This window comes from Mya arenaria, chromosome 14 (genome assembly GCF_026914265.1).
Source record: "Mya arenaria isolate MELC-2E11 chromosome 14, ASM2691426v1".
NCBI lineage: Eukaryota > Metazoa > Mollusca > Bivalvia > Myida > Myidae > Mya > Mya arenaria.
The window spans coordinates 3,480,280-3,500,117 of NC_069135.1; the positions used below are offsets into that span (position 1 = coordinate 3,480,280).

At 32.5% G+C, this 19,838-nt stretch overlaps 1 protein-coding gene across 20 annotated transcripts in view; it reads right to left on the reverse strand.

The window, feature by feature from the left end:
• Positions 1-1,746: 1,746 nt before the first annotated feature.
• Positions 1,747-19,838, reverse strand: part of LOC128217307 (plasma membrane calcium-transporting ATPase 2-like) — a 132,728-nt gene continuing 114,636 nt past the window's right edge. For 17 of the 20 annotated variants that reach the window (XM_052924363.1, XM_052924378.1, XM_052924375.1 and 14 more), the window contains 4 exons: positions 18,935-19,146; positions 18,504-18,611; positions 17,546-17,725; positions 1,747-7,710 (listed from right to left, as the gene is read on the reverse strand). In XM_052924363.1, coding sequence (XP_052780323.1) covers positions 7,477-7,710; positions 17,546-17,725; positions 18,504-18,611; positions 18,935-19,146 — 734 coding nt within the window. In that variant the 3' untranslated portion in view covers positions 1,747-7,476. Of the gene's footprint in view, positions 7,711-11,024; positions 13,896-17,545; positions 17,726-18,503; positions 18,612-18,934; positions 19,147-19,838 lie in introns of those variants that run through there. The other 3 variants (XM_052924379.1, XM_052924380.1, XM_052924377.1) reach the window with 3 other exon arrangements.

The window sequence follows — 19,838 nt, forward strand, 5'->3', positions numbered from 1 at the left end:
AGGAGACTCAACTTGTATCTAACCTTTAGGAGATACTACTTGTATCTAACCTTTAGGAGACTCAACTTGTATCTTACCTTAAGGAGAGACTACTTGTATCTAACCTTTAGGAGACTCAACTTGTATCTAACCTTTAGGAGAGACTACTTGTATCTAACCTTAAGGAGACTCTACTTGTATCTAACTTTAAGGAGATACTTTTTGTATGTAACCTTTAGGAGACACTACTTGTATCTAACCTTTAGGAGATACTACTTGTATGTAACCTTTAGGAGATACTACTTGTATGTAACCTTTAGGAGATACTACTTGTATGTAAATTTTAGGAGATACTACTTGTATGTAACCTTTAGGAGAAACTACTTGTATGTAACCTTTAGGAGATACTACTTGTATGTAACCTTTAGGAGAAACTACTTGTATGTAACCTTTAGGAGATAATACTTGTATGTAACCTTTAGGAGACTCAACTTGTATCTAACCTTAAGGAGATACTACTTGTATCTAACCTTTAGGAGATACTACTTGTATGTAACCTTTAGGAGATACTACTTGTATGTAACCTTTAGGAGATACTACTTGTATGTAAATTTTAGGAGATACTACTTGTATATAACCTTTAGGAGATACTACTTGTATGTAACCTTTAGGAGATACTACTTGTATGTAACCTTTAGGAGAAACTACTTGTATGTAACCTTTAGGAGATAATACTTGTATGTAACCTTTAGGAGACTCAACTTGTATCTAACCTTAAGGAGATACTACTTGTATCTAACCTTTAGGAGATACTACTTGTATCTAACCTTTAGGAGATACTACTTGTATCTAACCTTTAGGAGAGACTACTTGTATCTAACCTTTAGGAGACACAACTTGTATCTAACCTTTAGGAGATACTACTTGTATCTAACCTTTAGGAGACACTACTTGTATCTAATATTCAGGAGACACTACTTGTATCTAACCTTTAAGAGATACTACTTGTATCTAACCTTTATGAGATACTACTTGTATCTAACCTTTAGGAGATACTACTTGTATCTAACCTTTATGAGAGACTACTTGTATCTAACCTTTAGGAGACACTACTTGTATCTAACCTTTAGGAGATACTACTTGTATCTAACCTTTAGGAGATACTACTTGTATCTAACCTTTAGGAGAGACTACTTGTATCTAACCTTTAGGAGACACAACTTGTATCTAACCTTTAGGAGATACTACTTGTATCTAACCTTTAGGAGACACTACTTGTATCTAATATTCAGGAGACACTACTTGTATCTAACCTTTAGGAGATACTACTTGTATCTAACCTTTATGAGATACTACTTGTATCTAACCTTTAGGAGATACTACTTGTATCTAACCTTTATGAGAGACTACTTGTATCTAACCTTTAGGAGACACTACTTGTATCTAACCTTTAGGAGATACTACTTGTATCTAACCTTTAGGAGACACTACTTGTATCTAATATTCAGGAGACACTACTTGTATTTAACCTTTCGGAGATACTAGTTGTATCTTACATGAGTATTTAATTGTACATTCTTGCATGTTTCATGAAGCGGTCTTATTTGTTTTTATTCCTCTCATGAGGGCTATACCAAGGGCTTTATGGAGTTACAGCCAACCTTCTTGCACTTGGCCCGCGATACATAGGTGTATATTTTGTCAGAATCAAGCCATGCAATTATGTGTATCTGTTTGAACAATTAAAAACAACAAACCAGTTAAATGTGAACTGTACAAAATGTTTTATTCAACATAGCTATGACAACAGAAATCTACTAGAAAAATTTGCTGGACAAAATGAATATGTCATGGAATTCAAACTGGGAAGTCCAGGGTTCACAGAACATGGTGCAACAAAAAATGTTGCAGCTACATGTACGTTCACCACATAATGTTAAGCCCCACACAGTTGCTCGATATTTTCTCATTAACAGACTGAAAAAAAATGTTTACATAATCTTTTTTTTTTGAAGTGTACTTTGAATAAAAAAATAAGTTTTTTTGCATAATTATGTTAAATAATTATGAGGATCTGTTAAACAACATTTTCTGTGTCAAAATCATGTTCATATCATCATGTTTAAACGTTCAGTTACAAATGAACTTCTGGTTTGTGTGTCAAGGTGGTGGGACTTAACAAGTCATAAACAACCATACAATAGGGTAATATCAACCAAGTCTGTCTCAAACACTTTTCTCAACTTTAAGCCTGGGACTGAAGATTGTTCAGTTTAAAGCTGGATATTTCTCAAAGAATTTCCATTTAGTAACAAAAGCAACCACCAAATTTCCAGTCATTAATTGGTTTATTAAGTGGGTTATTTAGAAGCTGGCAGGCTAATTTTAAAACTTGCCACAAAAAGTTAGCATTTAATTTTGATGTTTGAATCATTTAGTCAGTGCTGGTTGCCTACTTAATTGTTTGAAAAACAAAAAATAGACACTTATATAACTTATTTTGCAATACGTAAGGAAGTTGTTACAGCATAAGTAAATCATACAGGCTTAAAGTCAAGGAAACTTGTCAAAAAAGACTCACATTTATGGTAAATAGGGTAAAAATTATAAATAACATAAAACATTAAAAAAATCACCCTGCATAAAATGGACACAATTTAAATGGCAACACACATTTTAACATGCAACCAACTAACTACATAGTTTCATATGAATATTCTTAGGCTACCAATTATCATGGTATCAAAGTAAATAAAAGGTTTTCATAGAATGTAGAAATGGATGGCATTCAGTGCCAACAGACAAATGTAACAGCAAACATGAACCAGTTGTATGAATGCATCTGAATGCTACAACAGGTGTAAATAATAACTTCATTTTATATAGTTTACAATAAAAAACACTACACCAGAAAAATAAGAGTAAGTAGAATAAAATGAACCTAAAGCACTTGTAAATCTATCAAAATTTAGACCAACAATCATCTTTTACTGACACGGGAATCACACATTGACAGGTACTTCTGCAAAGATGGAAATCATTTTTCCGTCACAGCAGTTTTCATACAAATTTCCATTTAAGGTATATACACGGTTAAGCTTTTTTACAGTTTTAAAAGTATTCACTTAACGGAACTACAATATAACTTTAATATGATAAATTTTAATTCAAATTATCAACAAAAATAGAGCTCTCAAACTATGAATCATAACTGGTATCAACACAATTTCACAATCATCCTTCAACCATGTGCCAATAATGCTATATAATATTTCAGTTTTTAAGCACATATTCATATCATTAATCCAAAATTCATTCATATGTTATAACTTGATAATTTTGTCACTACATTCATGTACTATCAATATGAATTTATAAATAAACTACAAAAAAGAACAGTTTTAAAGTCTACAGCAATATCATACATTCGTTAAAAAAATTAACAAGTATATTATCATTTAAGCATGTATTACCAACAAAATTTAAAACATCCCCATTTAATGGTCTAAAGTGATCTTTTGTCATTTATAATTGTCATAATTAATATACAAAAACATTCTTCAAATGTCAGTAGATTCACCTTCATACCAGGTCTGTCCATCATGCAGAAAAATAGATGCTCATTCATATTTTTTTCATGTTTATATACAAACTTGCACATTCTATAGGTTTTTAATACCTACAAACTTGTACATTTTTAAAGAAAAACGATGGTATTTTGGACAATGAATATGCCAACATTGTGATGTGTAAACAGTCACTCATAAACAGCTATGTAACTGTTGCTGTCAGCAGTGTGAGGGCAAAATATATATGAAAGCTTTTCCAAGTGTAACATTTTAACACATGCCATACCATTCATAGAACTCATTCTGATTGGAAAGACAGCCATAAGCTCATGCCCTTGAATCATCCTCATATCCTTTCTAAACAGGTCTGTACTGATGTGACATTAAGACCCCCGCCTAATGAATCCAAAGCCCATACCCCTTCCCAATGAAAGTATCATACCAACCCTACAATATTTATGTTTGTAGTACCCAGTATCTTATGTGGATTTATTGATCTAGATTGCTACAACAGCATGTTCATGTATCTCACAGATTCATACGAGTATATACTATGTAGTATGTTCCTATTTGAATACATTCTAGAGGCCTACTACTGAGTCGGGAGAGAACCTAGGAATCCTTGGGTGAAAGGCAGACACCCATACTACAGAACACATCAATTTGCAATCATACTTTGGGGGAATTTTCTGTAAATAATTGAGCGAATAGAAAGTTTAAATATACTTTGTATCGAATTGCTTTACACAGGGATTATTCAAAATGCAAAAATAACAATATGAATAACCCCTTTTCATAAAGCATGAAAATCCCTAATAGTTCCAAGCATGCAAAGTTCATTCATATATCAGTTTATATAATAAACAATGCTTGTTAATATGAAATAAGTAGCTATTTTTTGAAAGTCATAACATATTTTGTGTCAACTACTTAAATACACAAAAATATGTGTGTTTTTTTGGCATAAGGTTATAACTTATAATACTAATATATGAAACTTTCAAGGATAAACAGGTTTTTGGCATTAAAGCTGAAGTGCCAGACAGAAATGCACAACACTTTTGTAAATTGTTTTCATAAGCAAGTAGTTAAGTGTAATAAAAAGGTTTCTAGCAATTGAGTTGTACAAGCATATATTTCATATCGTCCCCATGCAGTTCCAAAGTGGCACGAAACTTTAAGTGAGACTGCATCTAAATTCACATTCAAGCAATGATAATATACAAGATATACACAAATCCGTTCACATTTGTATGAACGCAGCTTGCTGCTGTCCGGTATGGCTGCACGAGTTTACGTGTTGCAGATGCGACTATCCGATCTTTGGAGGGTACCTGTAGAAAAATGCTTGTATTACATATTAATACATGACATTCTCGCATGCATATGCTGTGCATAAACAATTTATCATGCAAAATAGCAAATTTTAAATGACTACTTTGAAGATGAGTATTTAAAATTTAACCATTAAATTTTTTATAATAAAGAATATTTAAAAAAAGAAAGATTAACATTTAAAAAAAGAGTTTAACATCTACTCTAACATTGTTGTGCATTGTTCAATGTCTAAAATTGAATTGCAGACTAGTTCATCATATTGTTAGGGCTAATAAACAGTAAATGTTAATACATGTCAATTTTGGCATATATGATAGCATTTTGGCCTTACAGTTCAAAACAGAAGTACAAGGCAAGTTGTTGTTTTTTAAAAGAATAACTTTTTTTATTTATTAAAAAACCTTGTAGCATTTAAAATGTTTTTGTTTAAAAAAGAAATAATATATTTCATGAAAAGCAAAACCTATTCTACAAGTATTATCAGTAGTTTAACTGTTTATATACGCTATAGCATATCAATTCAGTTATTTTTCTAATGTATAAAGATTAGTTTAATGGGAGCCATAATTTCAGATGACCAGAAAGAAATTATTATTAGTAAATTTAACTTCAGCATATGTAACTAGTATTCATATTATGCTTGGGAGTATGAAGTGATATTTTAGCTACACTAGCAAATCTGTGTAAGGAGTAAATAGTTAAAATATTAGCATCATTAAACTATTCACTCATCCATACCCCGTCGCCCACTCTCTGTAACAAGGTCACACATTCAGTCAACAATACAAACAAGAAAAAGTATGTTCATTTGTAACACAATAACAGCTTAAATGTTGCTGGCAAATGAAATGTTACCAAATTATTACTGTCATTATTATTATAATAATTATGATTTTTATTTTTATAATTGTACTATCAAATGAGAATATGTACCAGGTTATATAAATGTGAAAACATTTATTGAACTTATGGGATCACTCTTATAATATTCTTTCATTTTGAGATTTACAAGGATTTATTCATTTCTGCAAGGGCTAATTTCTCAATCCTTTATCTGCAATAAGGTGCTGAAGATTGTTGGAGGAATAAGCTCCTGAGTTGTGTTAATTGAAACATTCTTGTTTGAGGTCGTAAGTCCTCGGATTAAATGCCTTAAACAATTTGAATCATTTCATCAGACAAATCATTAGAACTATCAGATTCGTCTGCAATATTCTGGCAAAATGAGCAAAGTATGTGATAAAGAATACATCATGTGACTTCACACAATAATAATACACATGTACAAACATGGTTTTGAGGTAAAGGTTTTTTCTTCTCCACAAGCCAATAAACATAAGAGAAAATATAGAGTACATGTACAATACTGATAAGCCTTACATTCTATTTGCAGAAAAAATAATAGTAAGAGAAACAAATACTAGTTTAATGGAGTAATGGTTTAAAAATACTTTGTGCATTATATTCTGATGGGAACATATTCCATTTTACTGTAAATTCTACATGCATGTTATTATAACTATATTGTAACAGTACTTAAATGAAATTTGCTAAAATACAACTAAAATGAATAATTTTCCCTTCATTTAATATATAAACAACAAAACAGTGAATACTTATTTGGTTTTGTGGATTATAATTTAAGCTGGCTTAGTTTGAATATGTTTTCTATAACACCATAAACATAACAAATGAATACCAAAAAAGAAGACTCAAAATATCTAAATAATTATATTTTTCTATGCAGACATGATATATCAATAAAGCATGTCATAAACTTTGTGAACATATCAAAAATCATGTTCAGCTGAGTAAAACATGTAACAATACAATTCAATACATTAAAATCCATGTACAGTGAAGTATTAAAATAAAACCCTTGACAACAAATATTTCAGGTAACAATTTAAACATTCCTAATATTACACGCCTCGCATTAGGTTTGCATAATTCTCAAGACCTTGGACGTAGAATTGCCTCAAATTTTACTGGGGGACTTGGACATTCCCCCCCCCCCCCAGGACATTTCCTTCATAAATAGAACAGCACATATACCACTTGCCAGCAAGACACCAAGACTCATGGCCACTGTTTGTCAATGATTAGCAGTGCCAGCTGGTGTACCATTCAGCACTCGACTGCATGGCATTAAATGCTCTTAAACAATGTGCTCATATTGAGAACCTACCAGTCTTGGCAATGCTTTTTTGTTAAAATAGGTTCTCTTCTTTAACAAGAGACCACATCAATGTTGATGTAATTTACAACATTCCTGGACCATTCACAGTTCAAAAGTATTTTAATTGGCTTATCAGCCAGTTCACTTTTAAAACTATACTTCAGCCAAACTTTATCCTAGGAAAACACAATGTTAAAATGATTTGTCCTTAGATCATTATTTTTTGTAAAGTGCCAAAAAAACAGTCATTTTCAAATAGTTATGCAAACATTGTTAAAACCACAGTATAATTGTAAAAGTATTTTAATAAATTATTCTAACTACCACTATGACTGGCAAATTTTACATGGTGTAAAGATTCTCCAGTCAGAATTGAAATATATAGCTCAACTAGGGATCTGGTGAACATTTTCATTCATCAGCATATGGAATGCTCTCTTGGCGACCAAAGAACGGATTGTTTCCAGTCCCAGGTTCCTCTCGCTCAGGAGAACTAGGCAAATTGGGCTTCCGCGAGACACAACCGGGTTTGTGGGCCGCTTGCAGGGACTGGAGACTGATAACGGAGGGTCGGGAACGTTTATCGTAACTATCCATACCTGATAGGGTATCTAGATCCGTCTGGAAGGCGTTCACCACACGAATCTGCAATGTCCAGATGCGGAAATACATTATGGATGTGAAGTCTGGCAACTACTGTTCAGAAGCAGCATGGTATGTAAGCTTGATAACTTTCATAATATTGTATTCATTTTCTGCATTCACCCTGATATTTTAACTTATATGATCATTATTCTTTTATAATAACAAAAAAAAAAATATATCAGGAGATTCAAGTATGAAGAAGTATTATCCATTGATAGAGTAACATTGAAGTAATTATAATCATTATATTGAAGAAAGTTATTATAAAAGATCGCAGAGTATTAAAAATTGCAGATCTATATTGAGACATTCATGATACTTCACATTTGCAAGTTGCATTAAACATTGAAACGGTTTGGTGGGAAAGATGGGGAAGAGGAAAATATAGAACATACAGTGACATTCATGCCTGAAATTCTCATCTTGCTTTAAAGCATTTCAATAACCTTGCTTTAGATCATAGTGCTAAATTTATTGTTTTTACTGACAGTGTAACATATTTAGTTTGAGTAAACATTCACAATAAGACTTCATTTGACCAAGACAAAAGACTGAAGACAATAAGAGACTTGGAAATATTTTTAAGCAGATTCTGCAACCAAACCTCTATCTTCAAATTCTGGAACAAGCATAAGTCCCTGACAATGTCATCAAGATAAGCTCACTGTTATTGATTTTGTACTATTTGTGTACCCGGTATTTGTTTAATTTTAAAGAGTTTTATGACTTCTAAAGGAAGCAATCTCAAAGAGAACACGTCTACTTTTTCTTATGAAAAACAAAGTATAAACAAGTAGTTTAGCTGAATTGTTTCAAAATGCTGTTTACTGAATGATTTAAGTTTTGATAATTAATTGGTGTATAATATCACATAAGAAAACCACTCAGTATGAAGAGTGAAACAAAACTGATACATTGGTGCATCATTGATATGTTGACTGACCACAACAGACTCAACTGCACGTGGCAACATGGCAAAGTGACTTTAAACACCATTTAAAACACACTTGAAACGGGAACTTGCACTGATGGGAAATCTGTTTTGGCTGTACAAATTGCAAGATAATCATAACTTGTTTGAAGGATTGACAAGCATGCTTTGCTAAGTTTATTTGCAAAAGTTTTGAAGTATTATTTGTAAAGTTTTGTTTTTCTTTAATCTGAATTGAATGAAAACCAGCATATACTCTGGTAGACATGTTTAGTAACAATTCCACACATATTAAGCACTCCTATGATTTGTTCCAGTTGAAAGAATTTTTAAACAAAGCTAGCATATGATGCCTATTTTGATTTTTTCCATGACATTCTCTATGGAAGCATAAAGCAAATTCCTCTACCAGCCATGCTGTTGCAACCATGGTAAACAGATACCAAAAAATGATCATTAATTTTTCATCTTAAATAGTCTCAGTAGTCAGACAGAATGAAGGTCAAAGTTCATTTATGTTTATAAGTAACCAGACATTTCATTTAATACCATTCTCTTAAATACATTTGATAGAGATTTGTGCAAGAACCATATACTATAAAAGTTCATGAAAAAATAGCACTGTTTTTAGAGAATATGTTGCTTAATGTGACATACTGATACTAGAATCTGACCATCTAGACATGGTGATTATGAGCGGTTTAAAATACTCCTAAATTCTTGTTTAACATGATCTTTCTCTTATATATTTTAAGAATTTGACAAGGAGGGATTATTAAAGTTGCCTTGAATGCATATACCCTGTATACTTACCCCCAATCTAATCCATACGTAATGCTTAACCAAAATTTGCATATTCATTTTGTTAAACTAGTTTCTTAAACAAAAAATGATGAACTTTCAACTGAATACAACAGCCTGCTTTTAAGTTCCTATCTCCAAGATCAAGGCTGTACATTTTGTGATCCTGCATAAAAGCAAATTTTATTTTTATGTCTTCCTTGTAACTCAATTTTGCTTGAAAGGATTTTGAAATAACTTGGAAAACATTTTAGTGTTTAAAAGTATGTGACCATGTATTTCAAATTCATTGCATGCCAAACTTATAGGTTAAAGATCTTAATGACATTAAGATACAGATACAGAGAGGAAGTTTTGTCTGAAAAAGAAAATCTGAAAAAAATGTGTTATATTAAAATTCAGTGCACAATAAAATTATACTGCTCTCAAACAAGCATAATGATAAAACAAACATGCAGTGCCCAAGCGTGCTTTTTACTACAATGTGCATGCCAACGGTGATAATACATTACACAGGGGATAGGTCATGCAAGATTGTGCTGCGGATATTTTTTTCTTTGTAATTATAGCCCAAAATCCAATTTATTTAGCCATTCAAAGAAATTGCACTTGGAAGTAAAGATTTTGGACTTTTGCCCATAGAAATGTTAGCAAAGAGAAAGACATTCTGTAATTATGTTTAATACAGGTAGAGTAACATAAAACCCTTCATCTCAATGATACAAAAGTCTTATAACAAGAGAATATATACAAATACATAAAGATAATTCAAATAAAACCATTTTTACCTGTATAACAAAGATGTCAATTCAAGACACACACACCCTGAACAAAACTTCATATTTCATTCATCAAATTTACCTTTTAATCTAATCTACTTAAATTCAAATATTCCGAATGTCTGTATGTGTCGTAAATTATCGTTGATTAAAATATCAGAATCAAACACATCTACTAAAAAAAACGAAACTGGTAGGAACTCTTGTGTATGTGTTGAAAAGGTAAACAACAGGTGAAAACTCCACATTGTACAAGGTGTACAAGGTAAAATGTGCATGAGTGTAGATGAAACATCACCATGTATGCTGCATACTATACCATTCCCCAAATTTCACAACCATACAAGTGGCTGCTCAGACTTACTCCATTTGATGGGATTTGATTGTTAAATTGAAATAAAAGAAATAAGTGGGATAGTGGATCCCATTTAACAGTGCACTAGACACCTAAACCTTTTTTAGGTCACAACAACAATTTGGGAAGATCGGTTTACAAGGATCTAGGTAAACTACACTTTTTATATTACCTTAAATGATGCTTCTTGTCACAAAATTGGCGATTCACAGTCTTGTTTACTACAAAACTATGATCTTCAGTAAACCTTTCCCGATGTTTAAAAATATCCATGTGATAGCATATTTATTCATTTCATCTTCAAATCTTAGTGCGTTTTTTCCATCTTATGGCAAGTAGATTAGAACATTTTTTAATTCAAAATATACACAAATTATTTCATGTCGACTCGAAGACCTATAGTTGTGATATTTAGCATTTCCCAGTAAATGATACTAACAACAAATGGTTAAAATGAATTTTTTTATTCATAAAAACTGTAAGGAATTTACATACATACTAAGTAGGACATAAATTTTGGTAGAAAATTTCCTTCAGAGCGAAGGATCTAACATGACACAAGGATAAAATAGGTAACCTACATACAGTAATGATAGCCACATACAGTAGTGATAGCTTCTACAGTAATCATGATAATATTTATGTTAACAATAAAATATTAACACAAACAAAATTTGCACTTGTTTGAACCACCGTATATACTGTGACCTAGACTTACTTTACAGAGTGAAGTAAAGTGAACAAGAGATTTGGTACAGGTACAAATTAACAATAATTATCATCCTTTACACAAATGTGAATAAATAATGATTACCTATTGTTTCGTGGGTATAAATATAGTTAATAACAAATATACGCTATAATTGATCTTTATTATTGATTTAAATATGACAGCTGGACCTATATATTTCCTAAAAACTTTTTGAAACACCAGAAATATGACAGTGGATTTCAATACTTCAAATTGAGGCTTCTCAAAACAGCATTTACAATATGTCTACTTAAAAAGATGTTTTCAACTTTAACATTAATGTAATATTATATTAAATTTATATATTCTATACATGAAGGAAAAAAATGCATTCTTTCAAAAACAAGACAGTCATTACAATGAAACAAGACAATCTGCTTGAGTTACATTCATAATTAAATAAATGATTACATTAGATTATAATCTACATCTAATGAAAAATGTAATTGCCTATCAGTCTTGAATTAGTTCCACCCTTAATCGTTAAGAATTGTTGGTTCTAAACTTGACATACATTATTTGTTTTTTTGCCTACTGAAAAAAAGGTTATATCTACGACATTTAGAACATATTAGGTAAAATCTTTATGACTTAAAAGTGCTCACTCGCTTTGCATGCTCTGCCCTGCTTAACCATTAAGATTTTACTTAATATTTTCTAACTATAACATTACCTACTACATTGATATTCATAAAAAATATGTTTCAGAAAAATGAGAAAAATATCTTGCAAACACATTAATAGAAATAAGTTGGATGTAAAGTAAACTCTATAAATAACATTCGAGTAATCTACTCAAATAATTCACATGCACACAATCCATTTCACATTAACTTGTTCATAGTTCAAACATGATGAAATAAGATTTGACTGGGCAACAATAACAAAATATTGCAAAAATATACAGATGGTTGCACTATATGATCACTGCCATTGATTTTATGAAAACAGTTTATTCACCAAGTTGAACAACTTTCATGAAGTTGGACACAAAACCCTTAATTCCGTACATCACTCTATAAATGGAATGTTATAAATATTTGTTCATACAAAAGTCAAAGTTGTGAAATTTTCTCCAGCACAATTCAATATTTGCTGTTAATTTAAATAACAACATACAGACAAATTCACTCTTCAAGCAAGGAATCCACGTCTTGTTTAAAGTTTTCATGTAGTTTCAGTCAATTTACTTTTGAAATGATATTCAGCCATGTAATGTGTTTCAACAGAATTCTGTACTTGTTAATACTAATGACACCTGAACCTCTAAAAACTTTAAAGTCTATCTACTTTAACACAACCTAAACTATTCCCAAAAATCTATCATATGACATTATCTAATACCCTGCATTTCAGTCAATGGTTATCTTTTGATTTCCGTTCTGCACATAGTCAAGAATAACACTAGCGGGTATAACTTTAATATCTTTCTACCAAAATAGTAACATAAACTTTTTCTTGTTATTATTCCAGGATGTCTATTGCACCAGAGTGTAACAAGACTCAAGCTTTGGAGAATGAAAAAAATCATGATGTTGAAATTGGTTGTGGAACACTTGACAGCATGGACACAAAATATTACATGTAAAGCACTAATATGGCTTACAAGAATCATTAAATGAATAAACAAAATAAAAATATCAAATTACAAGCAGAAATGAGCATTTTCCATTGTAAGCTGATCATTAAATAAGAATGTCTAGCGTGACACCATATTTGTTGCAAAATATTTACAGTTTTTGATATTTCTGCACAACAATTCAAGCACTTTATCAGCTTCAAGTCCTTCTGTATCCTGTTGTATACAAATCTAAATTCTTCTTTTTTCTGTGTTAATTGACATTTTATTCATATAATTCAAAGTTCGTTTTTACATATATATGCTTACAAGGAAGCATGCTGTCTGTCAATATGTGTAACCCAATACCACTGTGCACATTTGAACATAAGAATACATGAACTTTCTGCCTGCACTATGTCCCTTCTCTCCTTCCCCCGCAGTCAACAAGTCTCATATCCCTGAAGTTTCAACTCTCCCTACAAATGGTTCACTTTAAAGCATAGGAGCATATTTCAAGATATGTTTCAGCCATCGATTGATCCAAACATTTCATAAACCATTATCTGTATTTCAGACTTTTATTTAATGAATATGTCATTGTCTTTGCAATCATCACATTGACAATTGCTCATATATATTACATTATTCGATTCTAATATCTATGTTTCCATCAAAGTATTTAACAAGGTATAAATAGTCCTTTCAAAAATGAATTTCATATCTTTACAGTCACTCAAAATTTCAATCCGACTACATTTGATACTCTGTTCATAACAAAGCCACTCCAAATGTGTCATTAGAATTTTGATCATAAATGTGGGCTTTCCCAAAAGTTCCTAGAGACTGGTAGTGGGGTTGGCAGTATCGGGGGAAGCAAGAGGGCTGGTGGGGTGTGGTTTATGGGTCTTCCCCGAACTCTGAAGTGAGTGGTGACTTCGCTGAGAAGTCAAGCTATGGCTGTCATACCGCATATCCAAACCCATACGGAATGCATTTACAACACGTATCTGAAATTAAGAAATGGGTAAACCAAGGAGTTACACAACATAAAACGTGTAAGAAAAGAAAAAAATAAACTGAAAATAACTGCTGAAAAATGAAGACAAGCCCGTGACATATGGTATAGGAACTTTTGTCTTTGGGGGTAAATATACAACAATTACATCATATTTTGAGTAATATATGTTGGATGACTGTGGGTTGTCGGGAGAGTAGACAGAAATTTGAACAGAAGAAAAACCATCACCAGGGAAAGTAATATACATGTACACATAGAACATCGAGAGATGTACTATAAGTAGATGTGCAAGAAAATCGAGGGGTAATAATATAAACATCCATTTTTTCTCTAGTCTCTAAAAATGACAGTATAAAAAGTCATCAGCCAGGCTGAGTCGGTACAAAGAAAAGAAAATTAAAACTATCCGTGTCATGCATGCAATCAACACAAGTTCGCAGTTCTGGGATTTCATTATCTTTTTCAAATTGGATGGAAATCAAGATACCCCATTTTCTACTGTCTGAAAGGGAACACTGTGATCAGATATACCAATTTATATCATGGGATACAACTTACACCCAGTGAACGGAAAGAGAAGTAATATGGACAACACAATACAACATGCTACCATAAACAACTACATCTAATCATCTTGTATCAAAATGATGAACATCTACAAATGAAGGGAGAACAAATCTGTGAAGAAATCACCAGAACAGAATACATACCCTGAATAAATTGGTTCAATCAGGAACAACAACATAAAGTGTGGAGGCGTAACGGAAGAGTGATGAAAGCTATAAGCAGCGACAATATCAACACAAGAAAAGCGTACATGAATACCTCTGGAGTCTTTTAGCCTCACCAAATGAATACCATTGAAGGCAGATCTGACCGTGGTGTCAATATTTAGTCTGATGAACATACATTTCATTTCTGTTAGATTTTTCACAAAACATGACAGAGTCTGGAGTTAAAACTTATTATAACTTGCATTTAAACACTATCAAAATATCACAAATGTTTTGACAGATTTTCAAACAACAAACTAACAAGAAGAAACAAATGGTTACAGCTAACTTAATGCAAATGACAATATATTTGTTATCATAGACTTTTCACACCAGTTTCAATGTCTTCTAACAGACAAGCCAATCAAGGAAATCTACTTCGCCACATTTTCAAAATGCAAAAAAGTGCTTTCTCTATAGCATAAATCAATCACCTCTTCACATATATATAAAACGTGTTCAAAACAATAGAAGCAAAAAACACTTTGCCCTTTTAAGTTTTTGATAAGTAACTATCCCTACAGAACTGCAAGATAAATAACAGTATGTGTTACAATTCAACATTATGTTCCTCATATTCCCGCGCTAGTCATATGGAAGTCTCAGTCATATTTGCTGGCACGCCTTCCTCGGGGCGTGACACACTTTTTGGCGGAGATCTTTTTAGTGCAGGGTTTGCTGCAGCCAGTAGCGGTGATGGCTGCTTAGATACTAATGGAACACTCTCACACGAATGTGAACGCGTTTTAAAGTGTTCAACAGGATTATGAGTCTCCCGATCAGGCGAATGTACGTGGAATGACGCATACTGATTTCTGATTGGGAATGAAGTTGTTCGTAGGAGATGGTTATTCATGATCTCCTCAGATATGGGTCGGTGCCCATGGTGGCTTCGCGACGTTCGGAGATTATGGAGGCTCTGAAAGCTGTGGACGCTGCGCTTTTCCTCCAGATCCTCAAGCGTTGACTTAAACGCTTTCACAACTCTCAGCTGTTAATAGAGAATAAACAAAACACGTACCAAACGTAGCATCCATGTGGAAAAATCTGAAAGTCTTAAGTGTACTTAAGAGCTCACATATTTTGTAGTCTTAAGCAAGTTGTTTCTGCTGTAAATTTATCGTGTTACTGTTTTCTTCACCCAATCCATTCAAAGTGAAATTTCTGATATGCTAAAAAACACATTGAGACATCCAAGAAGAGATGAGTTTTGAACAGTAGTTTGGCTACATTCATTAATAATCTACTGTACTGGGTTGCTTTAGAAAAGGTGTCCAAGAAAAACATTTGTATAAACACACAGCCGCAGACACAATCTTTGCTTGGAGGGGAGTTTCAGCACTAAGTAACGGCACTACTAAAGCAGAGCTGACAGAACAGAAACTTGGAATAATCAGGGAGGTTATGGCTCTATAAAGAACCAGTTAGGTTCTAAAGATCAGTATTAAACGCACTAACTACAATACAGAGCAAACTCAACATTCTCATATTGTTAATGATTATGGAAATACATACAGAAATTCAGGATTCAAATTTCAAAACACAAACACACACACACACAAATCTGTTGTTTTTCTATCCATTTGAAATCCTTCTCAATCAAACTTTTGTTCAGCACATATGATATGTTTAAAATTCATCAAAGATTACTAATCTATTCTTAAAGGATAACCATGTATAATAAATGAAACATAATATACTGGAGAACTTAATCCAAGCAAGAGAGAGCAAATAAAAATAACAAAGCAAAACAAAGAACAAGTCACCTAAAACGTAATTAACCAATAAACACTTATCTCTATAAAAATTAAAGAACTTTAATATTCTGAATGTTACAGCAAACTTTAAGAAGGAGCATTCAATCCATACAGAAGAGATAAAGAGAAACTATTTCTATAATATGGCCAGCATTTCAAAATAAACGCAGGAATGTACATATGCAGTTCAACTGCATAGCAACATAAAAATGTTTTCTCATTTCTGTGTAAATTGAGATGATTAAAATGCTGGTCATACACTAACTGAATGATCTGATCTAGGACTATAAGATATAGGGAAAGATAATTATGTTTAAAGAGAAACTAGGTTCAGGAGCATAAGCACTGGAACATCCCAACAGTCATCTATTTCCTACTATGATTATCTCATATTTATTGGCATTATATATGGCGATAATTGAAATCAATTACTAGCAAATCATATCCAATAGCCTTATGTATCAATCGTTCTTATATAGTTTCAGGGTTATGAAATCTTTGTTCAAGGAAATTAATTTCCAATTAGTGGAAAATGTCATACTATAAAGCATTTTGATACAAGAGGATATTGACTATGTTTGAATTTTAAGTTAGGACATGTTAAACATATATAATGTAAAACGAAAACTTCTAATCCTACAATATGCTTTAATATATTTCACAGACATTTCAAAACCAACATGCATATAGTATCCAGTTGCTTCCCAAACCAACTTAATAATTTGTTTATGTAAAACCACATTTAAGATAGAAATATTTTAACCTTACTTGAACTAAATAATTGTCTGGCATATTATCTAAAACAACAAAAAACTTTATAAAACAGCACTATCCCTGCAGAAAATAATATATATTAACTGAATTGTGTATAAATTTCATATACATTTCCCTATTTTCAAAATTATAAACTGGAGAACTGCCTTTCAGAGTTTATTTCATGATTTGTACAACTTTATGACTAAAAGATACTTATAACATATTTTATTTACACATGAAACTGCTCCAGGGGAGAAAACTCCTACCACCAAGGTTGAAGAAGAGTACAGACATGGGGAAGCAACTGCGATAACATGGCAAAAAATAGCATGACCAAGGGCAGTAACTCTTACTTGTTGTTGGAGACGAGTGAGGCCTCGAACCCAGAGGATTTGTCCCCGCCCCCGTGTTCCGTCCATCTGCCCATGATTGGGATCTGATGGATAATCTGGCATATCAACATCTTCTGGCTCACCCTTACCCCAACTGCATAAATGTTTTGGTAATTTACTGGTTGGAACACAAGTAATTAACTGCAAATAAAGAAAATAATTATGTCAGCTTTGCTGTTATAAATGTCCAAGGTGTGACAATAAAAAAAGGGTTATGTGAAACACAATGAAATAATATTTTGATGTCAGTCTTTGCTTCAAAAATCAACTGGATTGCTGGCCAAATCTAACATCAGTACTATGCACATAGACAAGTAACATTATCAATGCATCATCATGAGAATGGAATTACTTCACACAAAAATTGATGCATACTCCTGCAATTGAAATTTACACCTTTTGGAATGAGTTTAAAGCTTGAAATAAATACAATTGTTTGTTCCAGTGACATATCAATTTTATTTCATCTGGAGAACATCATTCGTTCACATTTTCACTTCTGGAGTACACTTAACGAAGTAAAATTTATAACCAACTGGAAAAAATCGCTTAAAACAGTAGACTGACCACTGGTCATTGCATAACCTAGTATCAATAAGATAGGCTCAATAAAATAACAGATATCAAGCAGTTGTTGTTGTTAGTTAATATTATTTAATTTTAGCTTGTGAAGCTGTGAATCACTATGGTGTCCATTTCTTGGATAGAAACCTGTGCTTGTGTTCATTTTGAGAAGCGATGAGGTAGTACCCCTGATTGGGTGCGACCCAAGACCTCGTGGGATGGAGGGGGTTACCTATACCACTAGACCACTCTCACTCTCATGGGAATGAACCCACAAAGTCTTTTGAGAGAGAGGTTTCCACCTATACCACTAGATCACTATCACCTTCTGAGAAATGTTGTTGTTAAATCTTACCTGCCCCCAAAGCAGGGTTCCTACTCCGAAGAACACGCACCACAGCCACTGGTGCAGAGTGAGTCCTTTCGTATAAAATGCTACTCCTCCAACTTGCACTATTACTACCTACAACCCCACAGATATGTATTAAATACTATGGCATAATACAATATTGTTCAAGTTTAACAAAAAAAATTTACTAACAAAGTTTCTTTTTAGCATCTACGAAGTATTATTTTGGATGCAATCAAGAGCAAATAGATAAGCTAGATTCTAAGTTAGACAAAATATATCCAGCAAATAGAATTAGAGTTGATATAATCCTTTAACGAATGTCATCCAACTGTAAGATTGGCAAGGTGTAGATACAAGACCAGTACTAACATGGCCACCAAATACAAGGCCTGTAATGTATAAACTGACCAATCAGGCACAAGACCTTTACTGACCTGGCCAATCATAGTTCCTATCCATATTCCAATAAATATAGGGTTCCTCTGTAGGCCCTCGAATATGTTCCGCTGTCCGTGGATCTTGCGGGCATTTATTTCATTAAACAAAGTCATCATAACAAATGTGTTGAAAATAATGGTGAAATGTTGAGTAGGGGGTGCGTGAAGCTTGGCAAAACGACCATTCTCGATGTCAAATATCTTCTCTCCTGCAAAAATACAACGTAAAGAGATATAAGAATTGCTTTCATAAGGTTCTCAGCGTCCTATTCTCTCCTCTAAACACAAACTTCTGCCAATCATTTATCCCACAGGACATACTGTTATCAAGCACTCATTGGTAACTGATGACTTCATTGTAAAAGGCTGTAAATGTACTAGGGGCAACTGGCTTAATATAACAGTCTATGAAAGCATTTGGTATCACATAATATTCTAACAAAATAAATGTTACATGGTCCAAGTGTAACCTTTTTTTGAAATATACAGAACAATAGTCAACCATAATATAGAAACAGAAATGATAGTAGTCAATTTTCATGTTAAAATGGTTTAGCGCATGACAATTAAATGAAACCAAAATACAGGACTTTCAACTGTTGCGATCAAGATCTCTGAACAGGTTAATTTATGGTTTCAAAGAATAGCAACTACATGTATGAATTGTCATCAAAATGGATATACCATAAAACCAATATTATATAGATTAATCAAACACATCATACTTTTTAGACAAGAATAATGTCAAAAGAATTTTGCTTGTAGATAGTGCTATAACTTTGATAATGGGAAAACGTACTAAAGACTGATTATTTATTTTTACAAATGCCATTTTGCAGCAGGATGTATATTTACAGTGGAAAATGTGTATGCTGCTTTGCACTACCATTTGTTGTATACT